Source organism: Serinus canaria, chromosome 19, assembly GCF_022539315.1.
Source record: "Serinus canaria isolate serCan28SL12 chromosome 19, serCan2020, whole genome shotgun sequence".
NCBI lineage: Eukaryota > Metazoa > Chordata > Aves > Passeriformes > Fringillidae > Serinus > Serinus canaria.
In genome coordinates, this window is record NC_066332.1 from 8,204,549 (window position 1) to 8,227,184 (window position 22,636).

The 22,636-nt window shown below is 43.2% G+C and overlaps 1 protein-coding gene across 2 annotated transcripts in view; it reads right to left on the reverse strand.

Moving 5' to 3' along the window:
* The window catches only part of CASTOR2 (cytosolic arginine sensor for mTORC1 subunit 2), a 127,292-nt gene that overhangs the window by 58,009 nt on the left and 46,647 nt on the right, over positions 1-22,636 (reverse strand). For both annotated transcript variants that reach the window (XM_009098705.4, XM_030232977.2), the window contains one exon: positions 8,566-8,636. In XM_009098705.4, coding sequence (XP_009096953.1) covers positions 8,566-8,636 — 71 coding nt within the window. Of the gene's footprint in view, positions 1-8,565; positions 8,637-22,636 lie in introns of those variants that run through there.

Consider the following 22,636-nt stretch of genomic DNA (forward strand, 5'->3'; position numbering starts at 1 on the left):
TTGACAAGCAATGAAGATTAAAAGTTTGGCTCAAGATGTGTTCAGAGCATGGCTGTGGGTGCACGTGTCCTGTGCAGGATTGTTTCCTGACTGCCATCTCTGTGCTGTGAGCAAGAGCTGGGTCCTTCCCAACCTGTCAACCACGGCTTTTTGCTCCCAGCCAGGAAAGCATTGCCATGGCAGCCTCTGCTCCCCCTGCTCCATGAGCAAATGAGATCCACAGCCCAAAAGAACTGAGGATTTTGTCTCTGAGAGTCCAGTAACAGGAACTGCAGAAATCAGCAGATTTCCCACTTCCTGACAAAACTTTCCCTGTGTTTCAAAAACTCCTGGCAAAGGCTTTTCTCACAGACTCTGCAAGCCAGGGGTGGAAAGGACCCAGCCCAGACAGTCAAAGGCAACGTTGCCAGCTCTGGTTACTGCCAGCTAGGGGACACAGGTAGCACATTCCACTGAAAAGACACACCCACAGAAATACAAGAATATTAAAAGAAGAACCAATGCAGTTGGGCTCACATTTATAACTGCATTGTAAATTCTGCATTTTCAAATAAAATTGAAAAACCCCAACCTTTTCTTCTTCTGTTTTTTTTTTTAAGACAATATTTCAGACAAGATTTCACTGGACTGACAGCATAGAACAAATAATTACATTTCTAACAAGACTTAAGATGGAGCCACTAAATTCCTAACTGTATGACTGTAACCTTGATGTTGTGCATCTTAATCCTGTGCAAGATTAAAAGCTAAAATATGAGATTTCTAAAAGATTATGTAACTTTTCCCATAAAGGGTATTTTTTTCCTGCCATAATCTCTAATCTGTTCCACTGCAGATCTGATTTGTTCCTTGGGCTGCAAGGGCACCCATTGTAAAAGGGAATCCTGAGGGACAGAAACTCCCTCAGTTATTATTATTTACAATGGCCTTTGCCTGTTACATTATCAAAGCATTTCCACATGTTTACTAATTATTCTTTACAAGACCTATTAGGAGGTGATTTAATTGGATTATCTCTGTTTCTAAGATGAGGAAGCTGAGACACAATGAGAGACTTGTCCAAGGTGAAACAGAAAAGCCTGCAGCAGATCTATGAACTTCACCATAGTGCTCTCTTCCCTGTGCCTTCACCTTGTGATGGCAACAGCAAAGCTGCTCCCTTGAGAAAGGCTTACTTGCCCTTGGAGAAGCCCTTCCACAAACCCTAGACTGTGATTATCAGTCCAAAAGCCTGAAGAAGATCATGGTTGGCCACTGTGTCACCATGAACTTAATACAGCATCAAAGAACAAAACATCCCCCTGTCACCATGATATTTTCTGAAAAATCCCTTTGACCAGGATTTTCTCCTGGGAAGCTGAGAGGCCTCAGAAAAGAATGAAAACAATTATCTGGTTGCTTGGGAATGTGGTCTGGAGATCATTTACCAACAGGTGCATCTTTGATTGGTTCCATGTGAATTGTTTTTAATTAGTGACTAATCACCATCAGCTGTCTTGGACTCTAAGGAGTCAGTCATGAGCTTTCATTATCATTCTTTTCTAGCATTCTGATGTATCCTTTTTATATAGTTTAGTATATAATTTCATAATTATGATATGATATGGTAATATCAGCCTTCTGAGAACATGGAGTCAAGTTCTCGTCTCTCACCTTGTCCTGGGGACCTCACAGGACCACATCCCCCCTTTGTTTTAACAAGAACTAGCTCAAAGCATCAAGCAAATTCTCTTCAAAAGAGAACTGCTAATTTGCACATGCATCAGTCTGCATTTCTAGAGTCAGACAGAATGATTTCAACTGATTATAGTGAAAACCAAACAACTAGACACACTGCACTGGTATTATGAGTTACCCTTGATCCATCATTAGTTCTGGAGATTTTGTACCTGGAAAGCTGGAAAAGATTGATCACTGGTACCAGGAGAAAATAAAGTTGATGAAGTTTTTGGGCCTGAGAGTTTGTGTCTGGGTACAGACAGGATTTAAGTTTGTTTGGTTTTCCAATCTCACTTGATTAAGGAGAATCCTCCAAGCCTGTCAGGAACAGAAATTTTCTCACCTTGATGAATGACTGCTGATCCTTGGGAAACCTGAGGCATCTCCTGCACTCATGAGAACATCTGGCAAACCTACTCAGAGGTTTGCAACCCCAGGGAGTGCTGCACACTGGAATTTTGCAGTGACTACCACAAAAGAGATGTTTTCTCCGTTTGCAGATGATGACAGACTGTTTTTTCCATGGGTTACTGAAGATTCCATTTCTAGACTGAGGCCATAGCATTTATGAGATGCCAAGGTGGAGGAAATCCACTTCCCCGTCCAGGTTGTGAACTTGAGAAAAATATGGTTTAAATGTAAAGTAGATTCACAGCTAGCAAAGATTGGGAACTGATGGTTGAATGTTTTCAGCTATGGGAGAAGGAATTCATTCTGCTGCTTGTACCACTGATTTCTCAGCTTTCCTTGTGCCTCACTTCTCAGCCTATGACAGGGGACAACAGCACTTACCCATCTCTCACAGTGCTCCATATAAAATTCACTTAAAAAGTAGGGAAAGATGAGAAATCACAGTCTTACCAGCACCTACAATATATAAATGCTTCAAAAGGTCTTAGAGCATGTGTTCAGCCTTGGCCCTTCCTTGCACATTTAGCACCATGGCATGTCTCCTCACAGCTGGCAGACAATAGCCAGCTCCAGTAAAAACAAGGCAAGCCACCCTCTCCCCTTAAGTCCACCCTTCAGGAAAAAACAGAAATGCACCAGTGGAAGAAAAAGTAGATGGTCAAATGCTCTCTAGTGGAAAAAAAAAAACAACTAAGGAGTGCTGCTACTTTTCTGTTGAGCTGCATCCTGATCTTAGAGAACCTAAAATTTCAATGAATTGTTCCCTTTTTTAAGTCAGAAAAACTTTGTAGGTCCTGCATTTATGAGAGGGGTTGATAAAAATGAGCCCTGGTATCTATCTGCTCATTTATCTTGGACTTAGGAAAGTACTAGGAAGCAGCCAAGATGTAATAAATTTAAAGGAAGAAATCATGGCCAGTCAAGTGGTTCAGGAAGAGAAGTCTTGGCTTTCTCACCACAGGCTGTGAAACAAAAATAGATATCAATACACACCCATCTGCTGGAGGAAACAGTGAAAAATATGTATTATTTATGCAGTACTTCTTTAAATAGGAGTGAGCAGAGAAACTGAACCAAAAGACTTTATGTGGCAGGTTACAAACATAAGGAATAATATATGCTGTCAAAATTTGCAAACCCACTCACATACAAGCTCGAAGAAGTGCTCTTTTCCCCATGTGACGCAAAGCAGACCTTGGAATATTATATATTTCTCATTTTCCTCCCTTCCCCCAAAAGCTTTAACCACCAAACCCTACTGCCTCTTGGGAGAGGGCAGAAATCCCACGTAATCACAGACCCCCAAAATGTTTATTGATCTATATCAGCAGAGATACATTGCAGGAAAAGCCTCCCCAACCAAGCACATATTTCTAATAAGGCAATAATCAAATCCCCACATTTCAATTTGAATTTAGGTCATTAATACAACAATAGTTAAAAAACCTAAAAACCCCAAACAAAGCACAGTCTAGCCAATACAGAGATCAGAAGAGAGTGATTGTACAAGTGTTTAGTAGAGAAAACCACGTTCTGCCTAGCAACCACAGGCAGTCCTGGCTGTCCGGGGGAGGAATCTAACACTAGAAATGCCAGCAAGCAGCTCATGCCATTGTGCCTCAGATACAAAGGCCTAGTCACTGGGCAATCAAAAATTAAACAAAAAATAGTTATTGAAGGAATATTCAGAAAGCCAGATGCAATTATTAGCTTGCTTCCCTCTGTAACTTTAAATAAAGATTGCTCCTAGCTGGGCTCCTAGATGGGCTCTGTGCTTGGACTTATTTATAAGCTGTTTTCTCATCCAGTTTATATACAAAAAGGAGAGAGGACACTGAAAGCAATTTACCATTTTGGTATTATTGAAAAAGGAACTCAGTGTGGTACTAAAGTGTGTGATGGTCCTGAATCCAAGGTCAGACAGGGTTGTCTGAGGATGATGGTTATCAAAACAAAGCACTGCCAGCAAGATGGTTTTTTCATTTTTTATCCTTTTCTTATTAGAATGACATTTTTTCTGCCACTATAACTAGCTGAGTTAGTTCAAATAGTTCCATTATTTTTAATGTACTGGACAATTTATTGTGAAGTATGAGCTGAGACTAAGAATCTCCTCCTAGAAATTGTATGAATGGATTTCTGGCCTTAGAGAAGTAGCCATATCAGACAGCCAAAGAAGGTTTAAGGAAGGAGTGTCATGCCCATCTTGCAGAGGAACCTCAGTGCAAGGAGACCAAGAGTCTTGCTCTGTGTTCACATAGAGGATCTGCATCTCAGAAGGATGTTTCTCACTGCTGCTTCAGGACTGCAATGAAATGGCTTTTCCTCTCTGGTTCTGATCCAGAAGAGATCAGCCAGGACCTAAGGTCTGCTGACTGCAATAATCTACACGAAATGGGTGTACCAGCTCTAGGAGAAAGACCAGAGTACATGAAGGTGATGTGCTTCCCTCATCCCAAACTTCCCTGAACCTAGAATATGCATATTTACCCATTTGAAAATCACAGTGATTCACTCCTCCCTTGACCCTAGCACTTGATTTCTTTTTCAGTATCTTCAAAGTTCACTGCATACATGAAAGATTGCAGGCAAGGGACACCAACCCAGTGCCAAGGCTGGGAAGCCAGTAACCTCACCTTGAAAATGTTAGCAACATGTGCTTTACCATAATCCATCTTTAGGACAGCTTCACCTGGGTGACAGACTGTCCCAGGCCCCATTTATGCAGCTGTTCCCAGTGCATATAAACAGAGTTTCCAAGATGATGGCTACCTCCAGGTGTGTGGCATGTGTTTCAATTCAGCTCAAACCTTTGATGAACAGAGACTACTGGAACCAGCAAGGCTAGGAGCTCTGCTCATGCATCTGCCCAGAGACAGTGAGTCTGTCCTTGCTGCTCTCTGAAAAAGGAGCAGACTATGCAGAGAACATGGGACCATGGTGTATCTTTACATGCACAAACAGCTCCTGCTCTCAGCCAAACTTTGGGGAAAAAAGCAAACCAGCCAAATATTCCTCTATTTCAGGGAGCAGCAGCCACTCCACCTTTCTGCCATGTGCTGGCTGTGCAGTAGGGGGATAAATGCCAGGACCATACATGGCCATCCAAGCACCCCACCAGCTGAGACATTTGTCTTCATGAAGAAGGGCCCATGGTCAAACTTCTCCTCCTAGTTCATCTCAGTATCAGCCAGGAAAAGAGCTTTCTGTGCACAGTTCCCTGGGTTATTTGTTGAATAAAATTCTTTCTCATTAGCAGGCCAAAGCCCAAGAAACAGCCACTGGAACAAACAAGGTTCTGTGCAAATATAATCCCCACCTCACCACCAGGGAATTAAAGCCAAGAATTAGGCTGTGGCCATTCCCTTTCAGCATGATGAATGCTTAAGCAGGTTATAGCTTTGCACTGTGGACATTTTCTGGGGAGAAAAAAGAACGACTGCTTTACCAGCCCAACTTGCTGCTCTCAGTAGAACAAGCCTAGGGATTATTTTTTGACAAAATAGTTAAGAATGATTACTGCATGTCAGTATGTTTTAAGTGTTAACCTCAGGGTTTGATGAAAGTGCTGGTATTTCTTCAGCCTCTTTTCCCATCAGTGGTATTTGTGATGTGCAGGAGAAAAGGCCTGGCTAACATGGAAGGTGCCAGCTAACAGAACCTTCTCATGGCTGCTGCAGCAGAAATTCATACAGGTGCCTGAGAAAGAAAGGTTCTCATTTCCCACACTAAAAACCTATCCTTCAGAGACTTACACTGAGTTTCTTAAGCGCTGCAGGAAAAAAGTTACCCAGAAAGAAAAAGGAAGTAATTTACTGTTGGATTTGCTATCTGAACTGCTCATCAAAGGTGCAGATCTACCTTGTAATTCTTGAGCTGAATTTGGCACTTCACTACTCAGGACAAGAGGCAGCTGATGCACTCGAGGCAGACATAATTGGTACTGTTTTGCAAGAAGGTGGGATGCTGCAACTCAGAGATTTTGATTCTGTTCAAGCTCATGTCCTGATTACAGGCTATACAATGGGAAAGTGAACTTTTTCTGGCTGAGACATTTCTAGCTAGACTGTGACTTCTGGACTTCTCCAGACTATGAAAAACTTACACCACACAGAGTTGAGGAGCAGGGATGGAACTGCTTCATCTCAGGGCTAACCCTGGACACAAACCCAAAGGATATGGGGGCTGTGGCAGGAGAGTTAGCAGGATGTGGTGTGTACAGGTCTCACCAGCAGATCATCACTTACAAGGGAAAGCACACAAAAGGTGATGAAGCCAGCAGCTCTGTGGCACTACTACAGGTTGGGTTTTACACCTGGCTTCCACACCACCCTGTAGCAGAGGAGGGCTTTAGCATACTCCCTCCTTCCCATGGGAAGCTGATCTTGTCTCCTGAAAAGCCCTGCTTTAGCAGCCCAACTGCATATGGAGAATTTGAGAAAAACAGGAATGTCCTGTGCCCAAACCACAGCCACAGGAAGCCACTGTGGGGGGGCACTGTGGGCACTGTGACTTTCAGCACCAAGCTCAGGGGGCAGAGAGAGCCAAGGTAACAGAAGATCCAGAGAAGACTTCTGCTTTGAATTGCAGCAGTACTGCCTGGTTCACAGAGATAACCTGGGACATGCAGCTTCTTGAGGACAGAGGTGGTGCCAGACCTGGGATTTGCTCAGAGCACAACCAATGGGGCACAGTCCAACAGGCCCTCAGTATGGATGAGCCAGACCACTGCTTGAGCTCACTTTTGTTTCAAGCTAGTATAATTTCCAGAGAGATAAACAGCACTGTGACTGCTGGAGGCTCTACAGGGATGGTTGCAATTCAACTTGTCACCAGTGACTGAATTGAAAAATCTGTGCCATGCCAACTGGTCAGAGAAACGAGTGCCATGGATGTCAGACACAGACATGATGCTGGAGATGAGCATTCCCCTGGCACATCCCATCTGCAGGTTCAATGACACAGACTCCCTCCTAAGAATGAGAATCCCTGGGTTTCTTGCTGTGCCACGTGCTGTGCCCCTTGGAAAATAACCCAGAAACTTTCACCTCCTTTAGTGAGCCTTCACTTAAAATTAAGCTGTTAGAGGGAGGCTCTGCATCCTACTATCAAGCAAAACCAAATTAAAATTAATTTTCTTCAGTTGCCACTACCACTGGTAATAAAAGTCTTGTGAGTATGCCTCTTAAAAAAATACAACAGGGGACACTGTGGCAGCAGAACCCTCTGTCACCTTTTCTGAGATCAAAAGTACATGGCACAGGCTTTCAATCAAACCTCACAACTCCCAAATTATAAACAGATACAACTGTAAAGATCCATTCAGCATTCTCAGCCTAGTGATCAATTTGCTAAAATCTTTAGGTACCACTGTACTAGTCTAAAATGCAGCTTGTTCTATCATGTTTTTCATTCCTGAAGAAGAAAAGGGCCAGCTTCAGCAAGGTTGCTGATCATAAAATTCTGTACTAAATAAAGATGGTGTAGTTTCAAATTTTCTCCTTGTAGTTTGGATATTACAAAACCACTGAATATTACAGTGTTACAGAAGGTTCTCAAGAGTTAATTCCTATTCAGGAATGAAATAATTTTTTTTCATATTTTAATGAATTTTCTCTGACCTCAAAATGTGTAGACGTTTAATTCCAAACACAGAAAGAGTACCTGAACAAAAATAAAAACAGCTGCCCAACACTTCCTCATTCCCTCACCTCAATAACACCATTACAAACAAAACCTCCACACATGATAAAGGTTATTACAAACTATTTCCATCTACAAAGCCAAACCATTCTCTACATCAGCTCTTGCACAATGCCAAGAATCTGCAGCTCTCTAGGACATGCCAACCACCTTCTGTGACACACAACCACTCCACCTTTGACCCCTTCAGCCACCCCAGGTAAAGATGGCACACTTAGTACAGGGAGAGCTGGCTGTAAGAAAAGGGAATAAATCATTCTTACACAGATGAGTCAAAGGAACCCAGTCACAACTCCACAGCATTGTGCAGACTGTAGGGATGATATAAACTATTCATCTTCAAGTGCTCCTTTCAAAGACAGGGGTTCACAGAAGCTGGAAATGCAAGATGTGGTATACTTATGGAGGCTTGAGGACACAGGCCAGCTCATTTTAATGCAATTGTATGCAGAGGGTTTTGCTTTTTCAAACCTGCTTAAAGTACTCTTTAAGACTTGTGTGTGATCCTCTCCCAGCATTCAAATATATTCATATTCCATATCTGAATTGCCTTGTACAGCATGGCAGCAGAGACAGCATGCTTAAGTGATCAAAGCACCTTTCAGAGCTGCACTACCAGCTCTTACAAACAGACTTGTTTTACAAACATTTTGGTTTACAGTCTCAGTGAGATGACATGTTTTCCTCATCCACCCCATGCTGGATACAGAAGTGCCACGTGCTGACACTTACCTAGGAAGCCCTCTTCATCCACAATGATGGTGTAGTCCTCAGGGGTTTCTGTGAGGCTGAAGAACTTGCACCTGGCAAAGGCAAACAGCAGGAGAACATGATTAGCACCTGGACTGAGCAGAGCCTCGTCTTCCATCTAAAATGGAAATCCTTTCCCATCCAAGCTGTGCTGAAGAAGAGATGTTTATGGAGAGGCCTGAGGCATTAGCAGACCTGGATTTTATTTCTGGGTAGCTCATACTGTGTGACCCATATTCCCTGCTGCCTGCCTATGCACAATGAAGCTGGTAAAACTCTTATTGTTTTTATTACTTAGTTCTTAGTTACTCTTCCTAATTATCATATCCCTTAAGGATCTGGACCTGCTGTGTGGCACTGACACAGAGCAAAAAACTTTGCTCACTGACTGCTCACTCCAGCACCCTCCAAAAGCATTTCCATGGTTCACACATGCACCTTTTTGCCCACTGAAGTTTCTTGCCTTATCAAGGCTGGACATTTAACCTCTCAACCAAGCCCCAGTATCTCTTCCTGCTCCTTCAGAGGCTTTTGTCACCAGCAGACAGCAGCCCAGTTTCCTGTGCTGGTCCTCTCCCTTCCTGGGGTGCTCCTGGTGAAGAAGAGTGATAGCAGCCATCAAGCCAATGGACACAAGGCTGAGCTGTCCCCCTGCCTGACACCCTGTTCTGCTCTGTTCTGCTCCATCTTCTGACATCACAGGCCATGTGCAGTGCAGCACCCCCAGCTCGTTCACCATTTAACACAATGTCACCTCTAACAGGAGATACAAATCAAATGTGACATGGGATTCTTCCACTGCAGACACACAAACAAAAAAAGCTTCAGCCTTAAGGCTTAACACCACATATAGTCAAAAAGGTTTTTTTTTTCCCCTGACACACCAACATATGTACATCAACATCTACTGAAAAAAACCCAGCTTCTATCTAGCTGGTCCCCAGCAATGGCAGGAAGGTCAGCATGACATTTTGCAAGCTCATGTTCACCTTCAGCAGAGCATCAGCACAGGGCTGGCCAGCATCCCTGACACCCATAGGGCTCCCTGCCCCTCCAGGAGAATGCCAGAGCATATGGATTGTGTTTCTTGCCTAAGACCAGGAGAAATTATTCCCTCTAAACTGGGTGCAGCAGGAAGAGAGCATGTGTATCTAAACACCAAAGAGCAGGATTTCACAGTTACACTAAAATACTCTCAAATTTATCTGAGACAACCTACAGAAAATATTTTAAATACTGGAAAAAGAGAGATTGTTCTCCAGACCCCCAAATTTCACAGCATCTTCACAGTGTAATTTCTGCATGAAGCACAGTTCAGCAGGATTCAAGAACCAGAGACTACCAGGGCTTCTCAGCACTGCTGAGCAACTGTGTCCAAAAGTCTTCAAAGACTTCTGAAAGTCTGGAACCCCATATTGGTGGCTCAAGACATCAAAAAATGAAAGCATTCACTTCATAAAGAATCAGATGAAAACCTGGCTTCAGCATTCTTTTGACTGGATGAAAAGAACAAACATAGCAGCTATCCCCTCCAAAACCAACAGGGAGAAAGATGAGATGGATACTGCCCTCCTCATCACCTCATCAGAAAACTGAGAGGAAACAACACACAGTTCAATTAGTGGTCTGCCATGTAACCAACAGGATTTCATGCACACGGAAAGCATTAGACAACCTGCCTTTAGAGACCTGTCCTGTTTTCCTGGAAGCATCCATCACAACAATCAAGCATAACACTCCTTCCTAGCACAGACACACCATTATAAAATACAGACGTGGCCCCACCACAGTAGAAACCACAACTTAATTATTTTGTGTCATTGGTAAAAGCTGCTGTGACAGCCACATTTACCAAATCAACTCTCTCCAGGAATAATGGCAAAAGAAGCAGAAAATAGCAGCAGCTCAATTTTTTTACCATCACTTCTAAACTGCACGAGGCTGCTACCAGTGCAAGGGGTAATACAAGCTGGGCAATAAGGACTTCTGGGATGCTGCTTCAGGTGGGTTCCAGGAGACAGAAGTATTTGTTACAGTGGGTGAATTCCCTAGAGAAATCACTGAAATAAAACTCTACTGCTTGACTGAGTCACATGCATGCTGAGTAGGGAGAAACTAGAAGTCCTAAAGGAGAAAACATTAATATTAAAAACCTAACCTTTCCTGATCTGCGATGGCATTTATGGAAGAATTTTTTACTAGAACAGTAATATGTGTCTGTGTGCACACACTGACCTCAGCAGAAGAAGAATGATTGTGACAGATGTCAGTTTCTGGCCACACATCTAAATATGCTGATATTTAAGGAATATGTACACATGAAATCCCATAATTGCTGCCTCAGAACTCATGTCAAAACCTCATATCTTCATATACCACCTCAAAGCCCAATCCCCAAGTCAGTGCAGTTCTGTAAAAGGTCAGGACCACAGAGCCATCTGAATGTAAAAGTGAAGTCTTTCACCAGCACAGAGAAGACCAGTGGTTCTTGTGGTATACATTCACTTAGTTCAAGCCAATGATGCATTCTTTTCCCAGAGGAAATCTAGACATGAAAAATTGGAATTGCAAACTTTGTGTGATAGGAAAAAGGAACTCAATGTCATTTTTCTCTCCCACATTACACTACACATGCCTCTTCTATTTTAGTTATTTCAATAATTTCTATTTCATCTTAAATAGAAGAGGAAATAGAAATTATTCAGTCTTCGATAAGCTGAATGCCAACAGCATCTTCTCTTATCACACCAAATCCAAGAAAGGAAAAGAATTACCCTTTAATAATTTTGAGACATCAGACAAACAGTATTTCTCTAAGTACATGTGGAAACCTATATGTAGGAAGACAGTATTTTTAGTTTCCTAATAGCCAAACCTTGGATGGATTATTTTGGATTTCTGCCTTCTTAGTGTTTAAGCACATTTCCACTTAAGCACTGTTGCTGACTTTGACTGCCTGACAACATATGCCTTTTTCTGGCAATGCCACAAATGTAGACCAATCTATTATTAGATTAGATCTTTGAAACTGCAAAGCTTACACTGTGTATGGAAGAAATACTCAAGCTTGCACAGAGCAGGAAAGTGCCTACGGGATGCAGCAACAGCATCATTTCAGTTTGCAAACATTGCTCCAGTCTCCATGGGAGAAATGAGCAGGAAAGTGGAGTGCTTGGCTGTGCTTGCAGGTCCACACCAGAAGTGTCTCCTCCAGACATTTGGTCTCCCAGGTCTGCTGAGATCACAACAGTGGTAATAGTGGGATGAATGTGACTTCCACTTGTTCTGGGTCACACACAGAGCACAAGTTTCTGGGAATACTGCTGCGGGTCATTTGAAAGTTCAGTACAGGTAGTGCTCTTTAAGGAAGACCACAAGTCCTACCTCCTTATTTATAAAGAAACTGCTTGATTAATTGTTATCTCAGCAGGGTAAAGTGTTACAAAACTGTTTGCCCTATGGAAAAGATTTATTCCAGAAGCACGTGGGCAGCTGGTCTCCTCACATGCAGGAATCCATGGCTAAATGTCATTCAAGGAAATCAAATGCAAACTCTGGAAGTTACCCAGAAGTTTGCAAAGAAGCAGTTGAACTGAATAGAAATTTAGAAGCAGCAGCAGTGAGTTCATCAGTGTGAATATGAAAGACATAACATGTGGGGATTTTTTTCCAGGCTGTCTTCCCATTTGAGATGAGGGGTTTTTATGCTTCCCTCTGTATATTATCATGACAATATATATTCTTATCACAGAATAAGACACATGCTAATCATCTAATTCTTGTTGATCCTTTTTGTAGTTTATAAATAATGACAAGAGGAAGATTCAGTGCAACATCTTGTGAGACATATTTGGAAAGCAGTAAAGGACACCTGTGCTGTTAATGATATAGAGGCCATAGAGGACTGTTAAAAGGGTGAGCAAGTCCTGCTGAGCACTCTCTGGCTCTCCAGTTCTCAATTCATCCCATGGATGGGATCCCACAGTCCCAGCTGGTACAATATTGCTGTCAGGGCACTGGTATGGTAGTGATCACTGCCTGTTGCTCTTCCACCCTCAGCAGTCCTACTGCAGAAGGGTCCTTTGAGAGACCAGGCAGAGTATTCAGCTGCCCAATTTCCTCTGCCTTCACAGCAGCTCCCCCAAAAGCCCAACAATGCACTTTTGGGTCCTTGAAATACCCTCTCCTGAGGCCATCTATGCCAAGGATACACAGGCTCTCTTGGCCAGGCACAATGGGCTGGTTTTGCCATTCATTTCCAGTCAGGCTCACTTCAGCTTCCAGCACAGTCAGCTGTTGGGATCCTCCTGTCACTGCAGAAACAGAGCTGCATTCTGCCCCTACTTATCTGGGTGGGATCAGGGTGCACTGTGCAGCAGTGTCAACTTAAGCTGTATGTGCTTGTGGCTCCACACAGTCCAGTAGATCTGATTGTCCCTGTCCTCCACCTGGCTGGAGGCAGGGCCCCTCTAGTTCTGGCCACAGTACTCCATGCTCACTTCTTGTAAATGTGAACTGGAAGTCCCTTCAAGAGGATCAAAACCAACATCATCCCTCCAATTGCCTCTGAGGACTTCCCCACTGGATACATTTCTGCAGCTCCTGCCAGGGCAGTGCAGAGCTGCTGAACACTATCACGTGCTGTGCAGCTCCACAAAGCCAGGAGGCTGGTAAGAAAATAATCTGCTGCTCTTTATGTCAAAACGAAATACTTGGAACCTCCATAGTAGGATAAAGTGAATTTAAGGCAAGCTTAGGTAGAAGGTGAACCATAGCACAAGAGAAAATGCAGACACACATATCATCTGCAGCAGGACATGAGTCTCTTCAGGAACCAAAGCAGCACAGCACTGCCAGCATCAAGGGACAGTGAAAGCTTTAAACATGGACCAACCATGACCATCCTAGGCACTGCTGAGGTGCTGCCTGTGCTACACTGACCTACTATAAAACCATTAGTGGGAACCACAATAACTATTAACATGCAGGAGTGACAAAGACACATCCTCTTAGCCCAGAGTACGTGGGGGGAGGACAGAAAACTGCTTGCAAGGCCTCTCAGCACATTCTTTTCTGAGAACATAAACCCTGTATTTAAAAGCTTTTTCATTCTTCTCCTCCAGAAAAAAATTATTAGGAACAAATAAATATGAGAGGGGATGAAGACACTTGAAGTGTGAACAGTGTCACAGCCCTCAGACCCAAGAGACAGGAGAGCTGCCTCTAACAGAAATATCCAAAAGATAAAGTTACCTTAGATAACACGTTCCTCCAGTCATTACAGCCAGCCATGTGAGGACAGCTGCAGGACAGGCTGCCATTGCTAAGCCAGATCCCTGCAACTGGTTCTGTTCCCAGCCTCTGTGCCTGCTGGGATGGGAGCACCTTTGGCCCAGTGCTGAGGCAGGCCCTTGGGTTACAGGATCCAGTCCCCATGGCTGCAGGCACACTGCCCTGGGCAAGGAGGGGAGGTTATGGCCATTGCTACTGACCCAAGCCTGCATGGCAGGCAGGAAAGCTTCTTTCTTTCAGGTAAATCCATAAATTACATCAGGAATTATTTCAGTCTGCTAATACAGATTGAAAGGTCTTTGGATTTACAAATTGGACAATGAAGCAAGACTCCTATCCACTTTAAAAAAAACCAAGAGACTGCCAATAAAAAACACCTCCTTCCAAAATTGCCAGAGCTACATTGTTAGCTCCAGAAACTCAGATCAAATGCCTTGCTCCACTCTGGTCCTCCTGGCCAACCTATGACTCAGCTTCCATTTCTGATACAGATCTAAACCATCCCTGTGGAGAAGCATAGGGATATAAAAGCAAAACAAACCTCATCATATTCACATTTATTGTGCTAATGGGAATTAAATGAGCATCTCAGGCACTTTGCTCATGTTTTATTGCTGTTGTTCCTCCAGCATTTTTAAGCAACACATCAGAAACAGCAGTGCCTCAGTTGGTGCAACATCACCCCAGGATAAGCAGCAGAGCAATAGCAAAAACCCCTAAATCCTTAAATTTCATCAAGAATTATAAAAATAATTTTCATGAAACTACATTGGATGCATTGTACAGTGCTGCCTGTACAGAGTCCTTCTCAGAGCATAACTGTAAATTGTAAATCACTTCTTAAATTCCTTCAATCTGTTCCTCTTGGTTTGATGCCCCCCCCCAGCATCTTTAACAATATTGTTTACAGATTTATCATTGTTAATGACAGAAAAGCAATTTTTCAAATCTCCACAGAGGGTCAATGAGTGTTTACATCGAAATGGCAACAGCTCCTTGCTTTGGGAGAGAATGCTGTCAGCAAATCTCTGAAGGGGAAGTTGAAGCAGTAAGTGAAAAAGAGGTTTAGTTTGTGTGCAATGGCAAAGAGTATTCACTTATTATCTAACAATTAACTAATTGATCCACACCTTTTCCTCTTCTGTCTGTGCTATCCCTGTGCGTAGGCATTCTCAGGGGCCCCTCTATTGTGAGTCAACATAGTCACAGATGAGATGCAAAAGTAATTTTTTCCACTTGAACAAGCCCATCATTTATTTAAGCAGAAGGTAACTGTGCTTTAAAAACTTTGTCTGTACAGCAGTAACAATATCCCCTGATCACTGTCAGAGTTGAACTAATTTTCAGCACAAGAGAGAGGTGGAGTACAATACCACAAAATTCTCTTCTGCAACCCAAAATCTGAACTGAGAAACATGTCACAGATGTGGGTGTGAGTCCTAAGGTTTACAGCTGAAAATAAAGTATGATTTAACGTACAACAAAGGCTAGTGAACACATGATACCACCTGGATCCTGAAGGATTATCATATCAGAACAATGCACACAATGAGAAAAAGACTAACTCCCATTTCCTTTTCCCTTCCAAATCAGGCATTTTGCTATCACTCCTTTAATGCCCTCTGCTGCAGAATATTGACGTTTAGATCCTACCAACACTACAATACAACTGAGTTTTCATCAAATGTAATGCTGCTGTACATCCAAACTGATATATTTGGGGTTCATAGTAGCTATTATTGTGATCAGCCAAAAGCCAGTGATTATTTTGTGGACAGCAATGAAAAACACAGACTGCAGAGCATATGCTTTTTATTTCAAAGATGGGAGCAACCCATGCTCAATGCACTGGGGGTAAAAGGTTCTTACAATATTGCTCCAAGATACATAAAGAAGGATGAAGAAACAGAAAATCTGTTGTGGACTTGTTTTCCTACAGGAACAATAAACACAATTTTCCCAGCATGGGACATAACAGTTCTCCCACAAATTGCTAAAATATATTTCCAGTGCTCAGTATAGAAAGTTAGATGCACAAGAAATGTTTGCAGCTTCAATGCAGGCAGTAATTGAGAACATGTGTGCTGGGGGAATTAAAGGGGGAGGAGGAGATTCAGCAAGCCATACTCCATGGGAATGGAGAGGCAGGAGAAACACGTTTCAGGCCTCATCATTTTTAAAGAGCTTCCACTTGCAAGCAGGTCCAACACCCCACATCAATCTGAGGATGAATGCTATGAGGCTGCATGTCAACCCCAAATTTAATGCACATTAACAATTTAGGAGCCTGAAAAAAAATAAAAAACAGAGGTTCACCAACTTTCCTTTAAGTTGAGAGAAGTTTCAGTTTTTTGTACGACTAAGGGCACCTTTATAGCAAAAGCAACCTCTGACTGTTCTCATTCTCCTAGGCTCTGCTTTTGGGTCCTGCTCAAGATGGGTACTACCCAGCCCAGTGATGTTTAGTATTTCTGTATACTCTAGCTCATATTATGTACAAAATAGTACTGTAAATGTGCCTGTACTCAGCTTTCCATAAACCCATAGTTAACCAAATCTACAACTACCAGAGGCACCAAAAGGAAGCTTCATTTGCTTCCTTTGTTAATGAAGTAAAAGGAAGCTCCTCTTGTGCCAATTATTTTTTCTGGATAAAGATCCCTATATACAGAAGTGAAGTGGAAAATGCATTTTAAGAATTTTAAGGTTTTTAAAGACAGTCAATACTGACTATCCACAAAGTTTCAGCCTTGAAAATGTCAGATGGTATAATTTTTAACAACACTCTTCCAAAACACTCTCTCTAAATTGGTCTCTTCACGCTGCAAAGGAATAGCCCATAGTAAAGGCAGAAGCATAAAACTTCTTTCCAGGCATATCAGCCCCAAGGAAAACATAAGAGATTATTCAGCAAGTCAGCATTACATGGCTCAGATGGAATTTTGCAGTTTCGGAATATTGTTCCTAAAATCCAGCTGCCAAATCAACACCCAAAACAAAAGCCAAAGCTCCTGCAGAAGTATACATGTCATAAATGATAATGCAGAGTGGGTCACTGCTTGGGTCAAAATCAGTGTCATGGCCAGCACCATCCCACAGATGTTCCTTGTTGCTCCCTCACTCTGAAGAACACACCAGTCACTCCATAGGACTGAGCTTTGCTGGGTCTGGCTCAGACCCCTGCAGAACCACCAGTGTGAGAGAAGTCACATGAACTCAAAAGCAGCTCAAATCAGGGCCTCAAATCAATGCTCCAGAAGTCACCAGAAGTTAAGGGAGTTACCCATTCCCAGGCCATGCTCTGACATTTGGGATATGTTTGCTGGCTGATGTAAGTGGCTGCAGTGCCTTCATATTTGGATTTTGATCCTTTCAGAGTTTCAGCACAAGAACTCTCGTGCAGCAGAACTCTCTGGGTGCTCTCTGTGCAGCACCCAGCACAATGAAGTGTAGAGAGACCAAATCACACAGAAAGGTGCTTTAGGAACATGCTTTGTAAGGCTGTTCAGTTTGCTTGGTGATGAGAAAACAGCTGTTTTTTCAAACAAGATGTTGGGGTTTAGGAGTTCTCCTTTTGTTTCTTTCTCTTAGGGAATTTTCTCCCATTTTGTTGCTAAGAGACAATAATGACTGGGTACCTAGGAGAGACAAAATAAGTTGCCAAGCTCAGGGGAGGAGGGCACCTTGCTGCACTCTTACCTGAGGGTTTCTTTCCTTCAGAGATACTGGGAGAACTGGGCTGGGAAAAAAGTGGCTGGGGCAGCTGCTGGCTCTTGTTCTCTTGGCATCCATAGGAGAGACAGGCTGTGGTCACTGAGGGGAGAGTTCCCACCACTGCAGGGTTCTGTCTGCTGCTTTTCTTCTACCAGGAGTGCAGCTCTGCTCATAAGAGCGGCCATTGTCCCTTACCAACGCCCTGCCTCACTAAACGGGACTGGCTCCGTCTGCTGGGGGGCCTCAGGGGAAACCTGGGATCCCTGAGCCTGTTCAGGAGCCGGGCTGCTGCTGCCCAGCCCCTGCTGTTTTTTCCACCACTGCTCTGGGTTTTTGTACACTGTAGCCCACAGCCCCTGCTCACCAGGACAGCAGGCAGTGACAGCTCCAGCTGCCGAGCTCCTGCTGCAGCCCAGCTCCGCCATCCAGCCTGGCCGCCATCACCGTGTGGTGCCCCAGCCCGCGCCACAGCGCCCCCTGCTGGAACGGGGGAGTCCCTGCCCCGCCCTGCCCGCCGGGAGCCAGCAGCGCCCCTGGTGGCCGTGCCTGGAACTGCACTCAGGGGAAGTGCTTAGGAAACGGGAAGGGATTTTATTGGGTTTTCTGCTTTTTGGTTTTGGTTTGGCTTTTTGGGTTTAATTTCTTTTTTTGTTGTATTTCTTGTTTTGTTTTGTTTGTTTGTTGTTGCTGCCATTGTTGTTGCTTGCCTTGTTATACACATACATACTAGTGAAGAACTGTTATTCCTTTTCCTGTATCTCTGCCTGAAAGCTCCTTAATTTCAAAGTTATAATAATTTGGAGGGAGTCATAGCCTCCATTCCAAGGGAAGTTCCTGCCTTCCTTAGCAGACACCTGTCTTTCAAACCAAGACACAAGATGAGTTGTGCTTGGGAAGACAGAACTGTATCAGGAAAAAAGTCAGCATTCTGGTAACAGGTTATGGTTCCAACTAGCAAAAATCAGTACTAGCTGTCATCTTAGTCAAACTAAAAAGCACCTAAATGGCAGTGGTCACCTTGTTGTAAAGAGGCATTTCAAGTCTGTGGGAACCAATCCAACACATTTATAATGGTTGGACAACCTTTCCACAAATAGAGTAGCATAAAACTAAGACAGTTCGAAGTGTTACCCTGAGGACACAGGCAACATCTACTTCCACTCGTCTTCAACTGGATAGGTATTTTGGAAGTTAAAGGAAATGTCATGCCCCTGGCAGATTTTAATACTTTAACTAGCACATTTTCCCCTGCCTTATGCTCTTTCCCTCTTTCCTTTAAAGCATAAATGAATCAAGTGCAGCTCCACTTAAAATACCACTTCTCATGAAATTCTAATCCCTATTTAATTTTATGTCTTACTGCATTACCTGCATTACCACAGAGAAGGGGAGAATGAGAAAAGGGAAGAGATGCTTCAGTAACCAACAGAGTCCCTAAACACATTCTCTAGAAACAGTCAAAGATTACAAAATGACCAGGTCTTATGAAGGCCCAGCAGGCTGTAATCATGTACTTGTGTCTTGCCCTCACCAAGTGCTGTGGCAGGATAAGTATTAAAATAGATTGAGAAAATTAAAACAACAAAATAACAGCTGTCAAAGATTTACAGTAAATTAAAATTGTGAGATCAATAGCAAAGATTAAAAAACTACAAAAAAACTCCACAATCCTCCTCTTGTAAAGGTTTGGGGAAGAACAAATACTCTCAGAACAATATCAGGCTGTATCATCAAAAGACACCTCCAAAGTATGAGAACTTAATGAGCAATGGTCTTGGATCTTCCTCTGTGTGCAGCTATGCTGAGGCTCACCAAAACCAAATAAGGGTAATTCTGGGCAATGCCAACACCCCATCCTTCCATGCCTGGAAATGCTCTGACTTCCTTTTTCCTTCCAACCAGCAAGGGGGCAAGTGGATGCAACAGAAAATATGCTGTCAGATGTTGCTTTTAATTTCCATCATAAAGAGGATGAAACTATCAGATGACAAAAAAAAAGAAAAGATACTTCCAGACATGCCTAGCACTGTGACACCTGTGTGCTCCTGCCACACTGCCTGGGATGAAAACCTCTGAAGGGGATGTTTCCCTGCTGTGGAAAAATGCAACCAGCTCAGGCATTCAAGAGCTCAAGCATTCAACATCAACAGTGTCCAACACAGAAAGAAAATAAGTTAAAACTTCACGAAGCTGAGCCTATAATGTAAAAGGTTCTTCTGTCACCTCGGTTCTGTACTTTATTACTTTAGCAATATAGGATTCCAGGATAACAGACCTGTGTAATGAAGTAAAAGGAAGCTCCTCTTGTGCCAATTCTTTTTTCTGGATAAAGATCCCTATATACATAAGCAAAGTGGAAAATGAGAATCTATAGATCTAAGGAAAAACACTGCCCTGTGAACTGAGGGACATGGTTGAAGTATGTCAACAATCCATTTCCACTGAAGTCAGGATTTGAAACATTCTTTACAGCTGCAGACCAGGGCTCTCATTCCTTGCCTGTAGGAGTCCTTTCTGTCATTGTTATTTCAAAACCCATCAAAGCATGATCATAGGAAAAAAGCTTATTTATTGATTCATCTGGGTGAATACCCTAAATTTTGTTCAATGCTTCATAAAGACTCCAGTGAAAAGTTTGTTTTACTGACAAACCACAATCAGAGTAAAAGACAAAACTTGAGGTGAAATGCAGCCCTGGACTTTGGGTGGTGTAAGGCACAGTGCAAAGTGCAAACTCATAGCCTGACTCACTGAGCACAATTCTCCCATCTCCAGGGCTAGCAAATACCAGTGATTAGCAGCACAGAATGAGAGAATGGTTTGGCTTGGAAGAGACCTTCAAATCTCTCCTCTTTTTGTTTAAAAACAGTCCCTCTTGCCCTATCCCTATCTGCACAAGTAAAAAAAATACCTCTTGTTTTATAAGCTACTTTAGGCTCTGGAAGGGGCTCTGAGGTGTCCCTGGAGCCTTCTCCTCTCCAGGTGAGCACCCCCAGCTCTGCCAGCCTGGCTCCAGAGCAGAGGGGCTCCAGCCCTTGGAGCATCTCCAGGGCCTTCTCCGGACCCTCTCCAACAACTCCACATGCCCAGACCTGGACACAGCACTCCAGGTACTACATGAGAGGGGGAGAATCCTTGACCTGTTGTCTACTTTCTTGATTCAGCCTAGGATATGGTTGGTTTTCTGGGCTGCATCTGCACGTTGCTGACTCGTGCCCAGCTTTTCATCCAACCCAAGTCCTTCTCCACAGGGCTTCTCTCAGTGAGTTCTCCCTGACTCACTCTGAGAAAGTTTGGTCTTAAAAATATATTTACGTCACAGAAAACAGTTGAATATCCTAGGAAAACATACAAAACTAAGTAAAATGTTGAATTAAGACAGCAACAGATGGAATAAGAACTAAAGAACAGAAATTCTTTAGGTAGGCTGTGAGTGGACTTGACAGGGAGGTGAAAAGACTCTTCAGCCCAATTCCACCTGGCTTCTGTTGACTGCTTTTCACAAGACCTCAAAGCACTTTCTAAAAAAAGTCAGTATCAATATCAGGTTTTATTGCATCTCATCTTTACAAAACAGAGCACAAAAGTAGATATTCACTGTGGCCTCACACAGCCCAGACAGGTCTTAACATTTACTGCTCTTCTGATAAGTTCTCTTGTGGAATAAACAGTTTGTAACAGTTAAAGAATATTTTAAAACTATGCTGAGGATAAAGGGAGCACAGCCTTCAGCAACATATGAGACTTTGCTTTCAAGCAAACATTTGGCTTTCTCCACAGCACAAAACAACAGAAACAAACGCGCCAGGTATTGCCTGCACACTGCAGGGAGAGAGCAGTGAGGAGAGAAAAGCACAGGGCCACAGGACAGCAGGACGACAGTACCCTGCCAGCTTCATCCACAGATCAATCCAGCAACAGCAGAAAAGCTGGCAAAGGAAATAATGACCTGAACAATAAGATTCAGCCCTGTAGAGAGGATGAATAGGAATAAGACTTTTGTAGCATAACCAGGGATCTACACCCAGTTTGGTCTGACATGGTGCACAGGTCTCCAGCAGGATCTCACTTCCAGTAACCAGAGTCTCCAGCAGCAGTTCCAGGAGGTTTCTGCAAACAACGGCTGCCTGAGCTGTTTGCACTTGAGAAAGCAGTTGGAGGATTTGCACAAAAACTGTCTGAAAGCAGGACTTGACTGTCAGGGGGAACAGAGAGTGCAGGGCAGCCTGGAAAAGACAGGATCTCTTCTTTCAATATAGACAGCTTCTGTTTTGCTGAGTCCAAGGCTTTATTGTCAAGCTTATGCTTGGAGATACAGTCTGCAGGCTTTGTTCTGGCAGAAATAATTTGCTAAGTCACCATTTCTATTTCCTGCTGGCATTTATCAGTAAATAAACAACATGGAGGGTTTTGAGCAAGAAATGAGGGGATGAAAGCTGCTCAAAGAACAGAAAACAATCATAAATGAGTCTCTGATCTTAAAAGCTCTTAGATCAAGATGGGGAGCAACAGACAAGGTATTAGGAAACCCAGTGGTTATTGCAAAAGGTCTCCCTTCACTCAGTGCCAAGATTCAAATCTCACTGGAAGGAAGGTTAGGAGCTAAAAAACCTTCTCCACTGGGCTATGACAGAGTGCCCAGCTGCCAAGCTGAGAGTTTCCCTTGTTATCCAGTGCATTATCACAGACAAGACCTCAGACTCCAGTATTGTCCATCTTAGTCCAAATCTCAAGTGTTTGCTATTATTCTTGATGCAGAATATCTCAATACACAATCCTAGTCTGTTTGGCCCCACTCTGATGCACCTTTTCCCACTCCTCAAGCCCTGCTGAACAGCCCTTCCTTCCTTACCACATTCCCTGTGGGAATGGGAAGCTGCACAGATGATGGAGGCTGCTAAGGAAGGTGAGCCAACACACAGCTCAGATACAACGTCCTTGGGGCATGCACTATCTGTAAACCTCAGCAGGATCCTGTTCCATAATTAAACACATCTGATCTTGTGGCACTAAGAGAGATATCAAATTGGAACATAACAATACAATG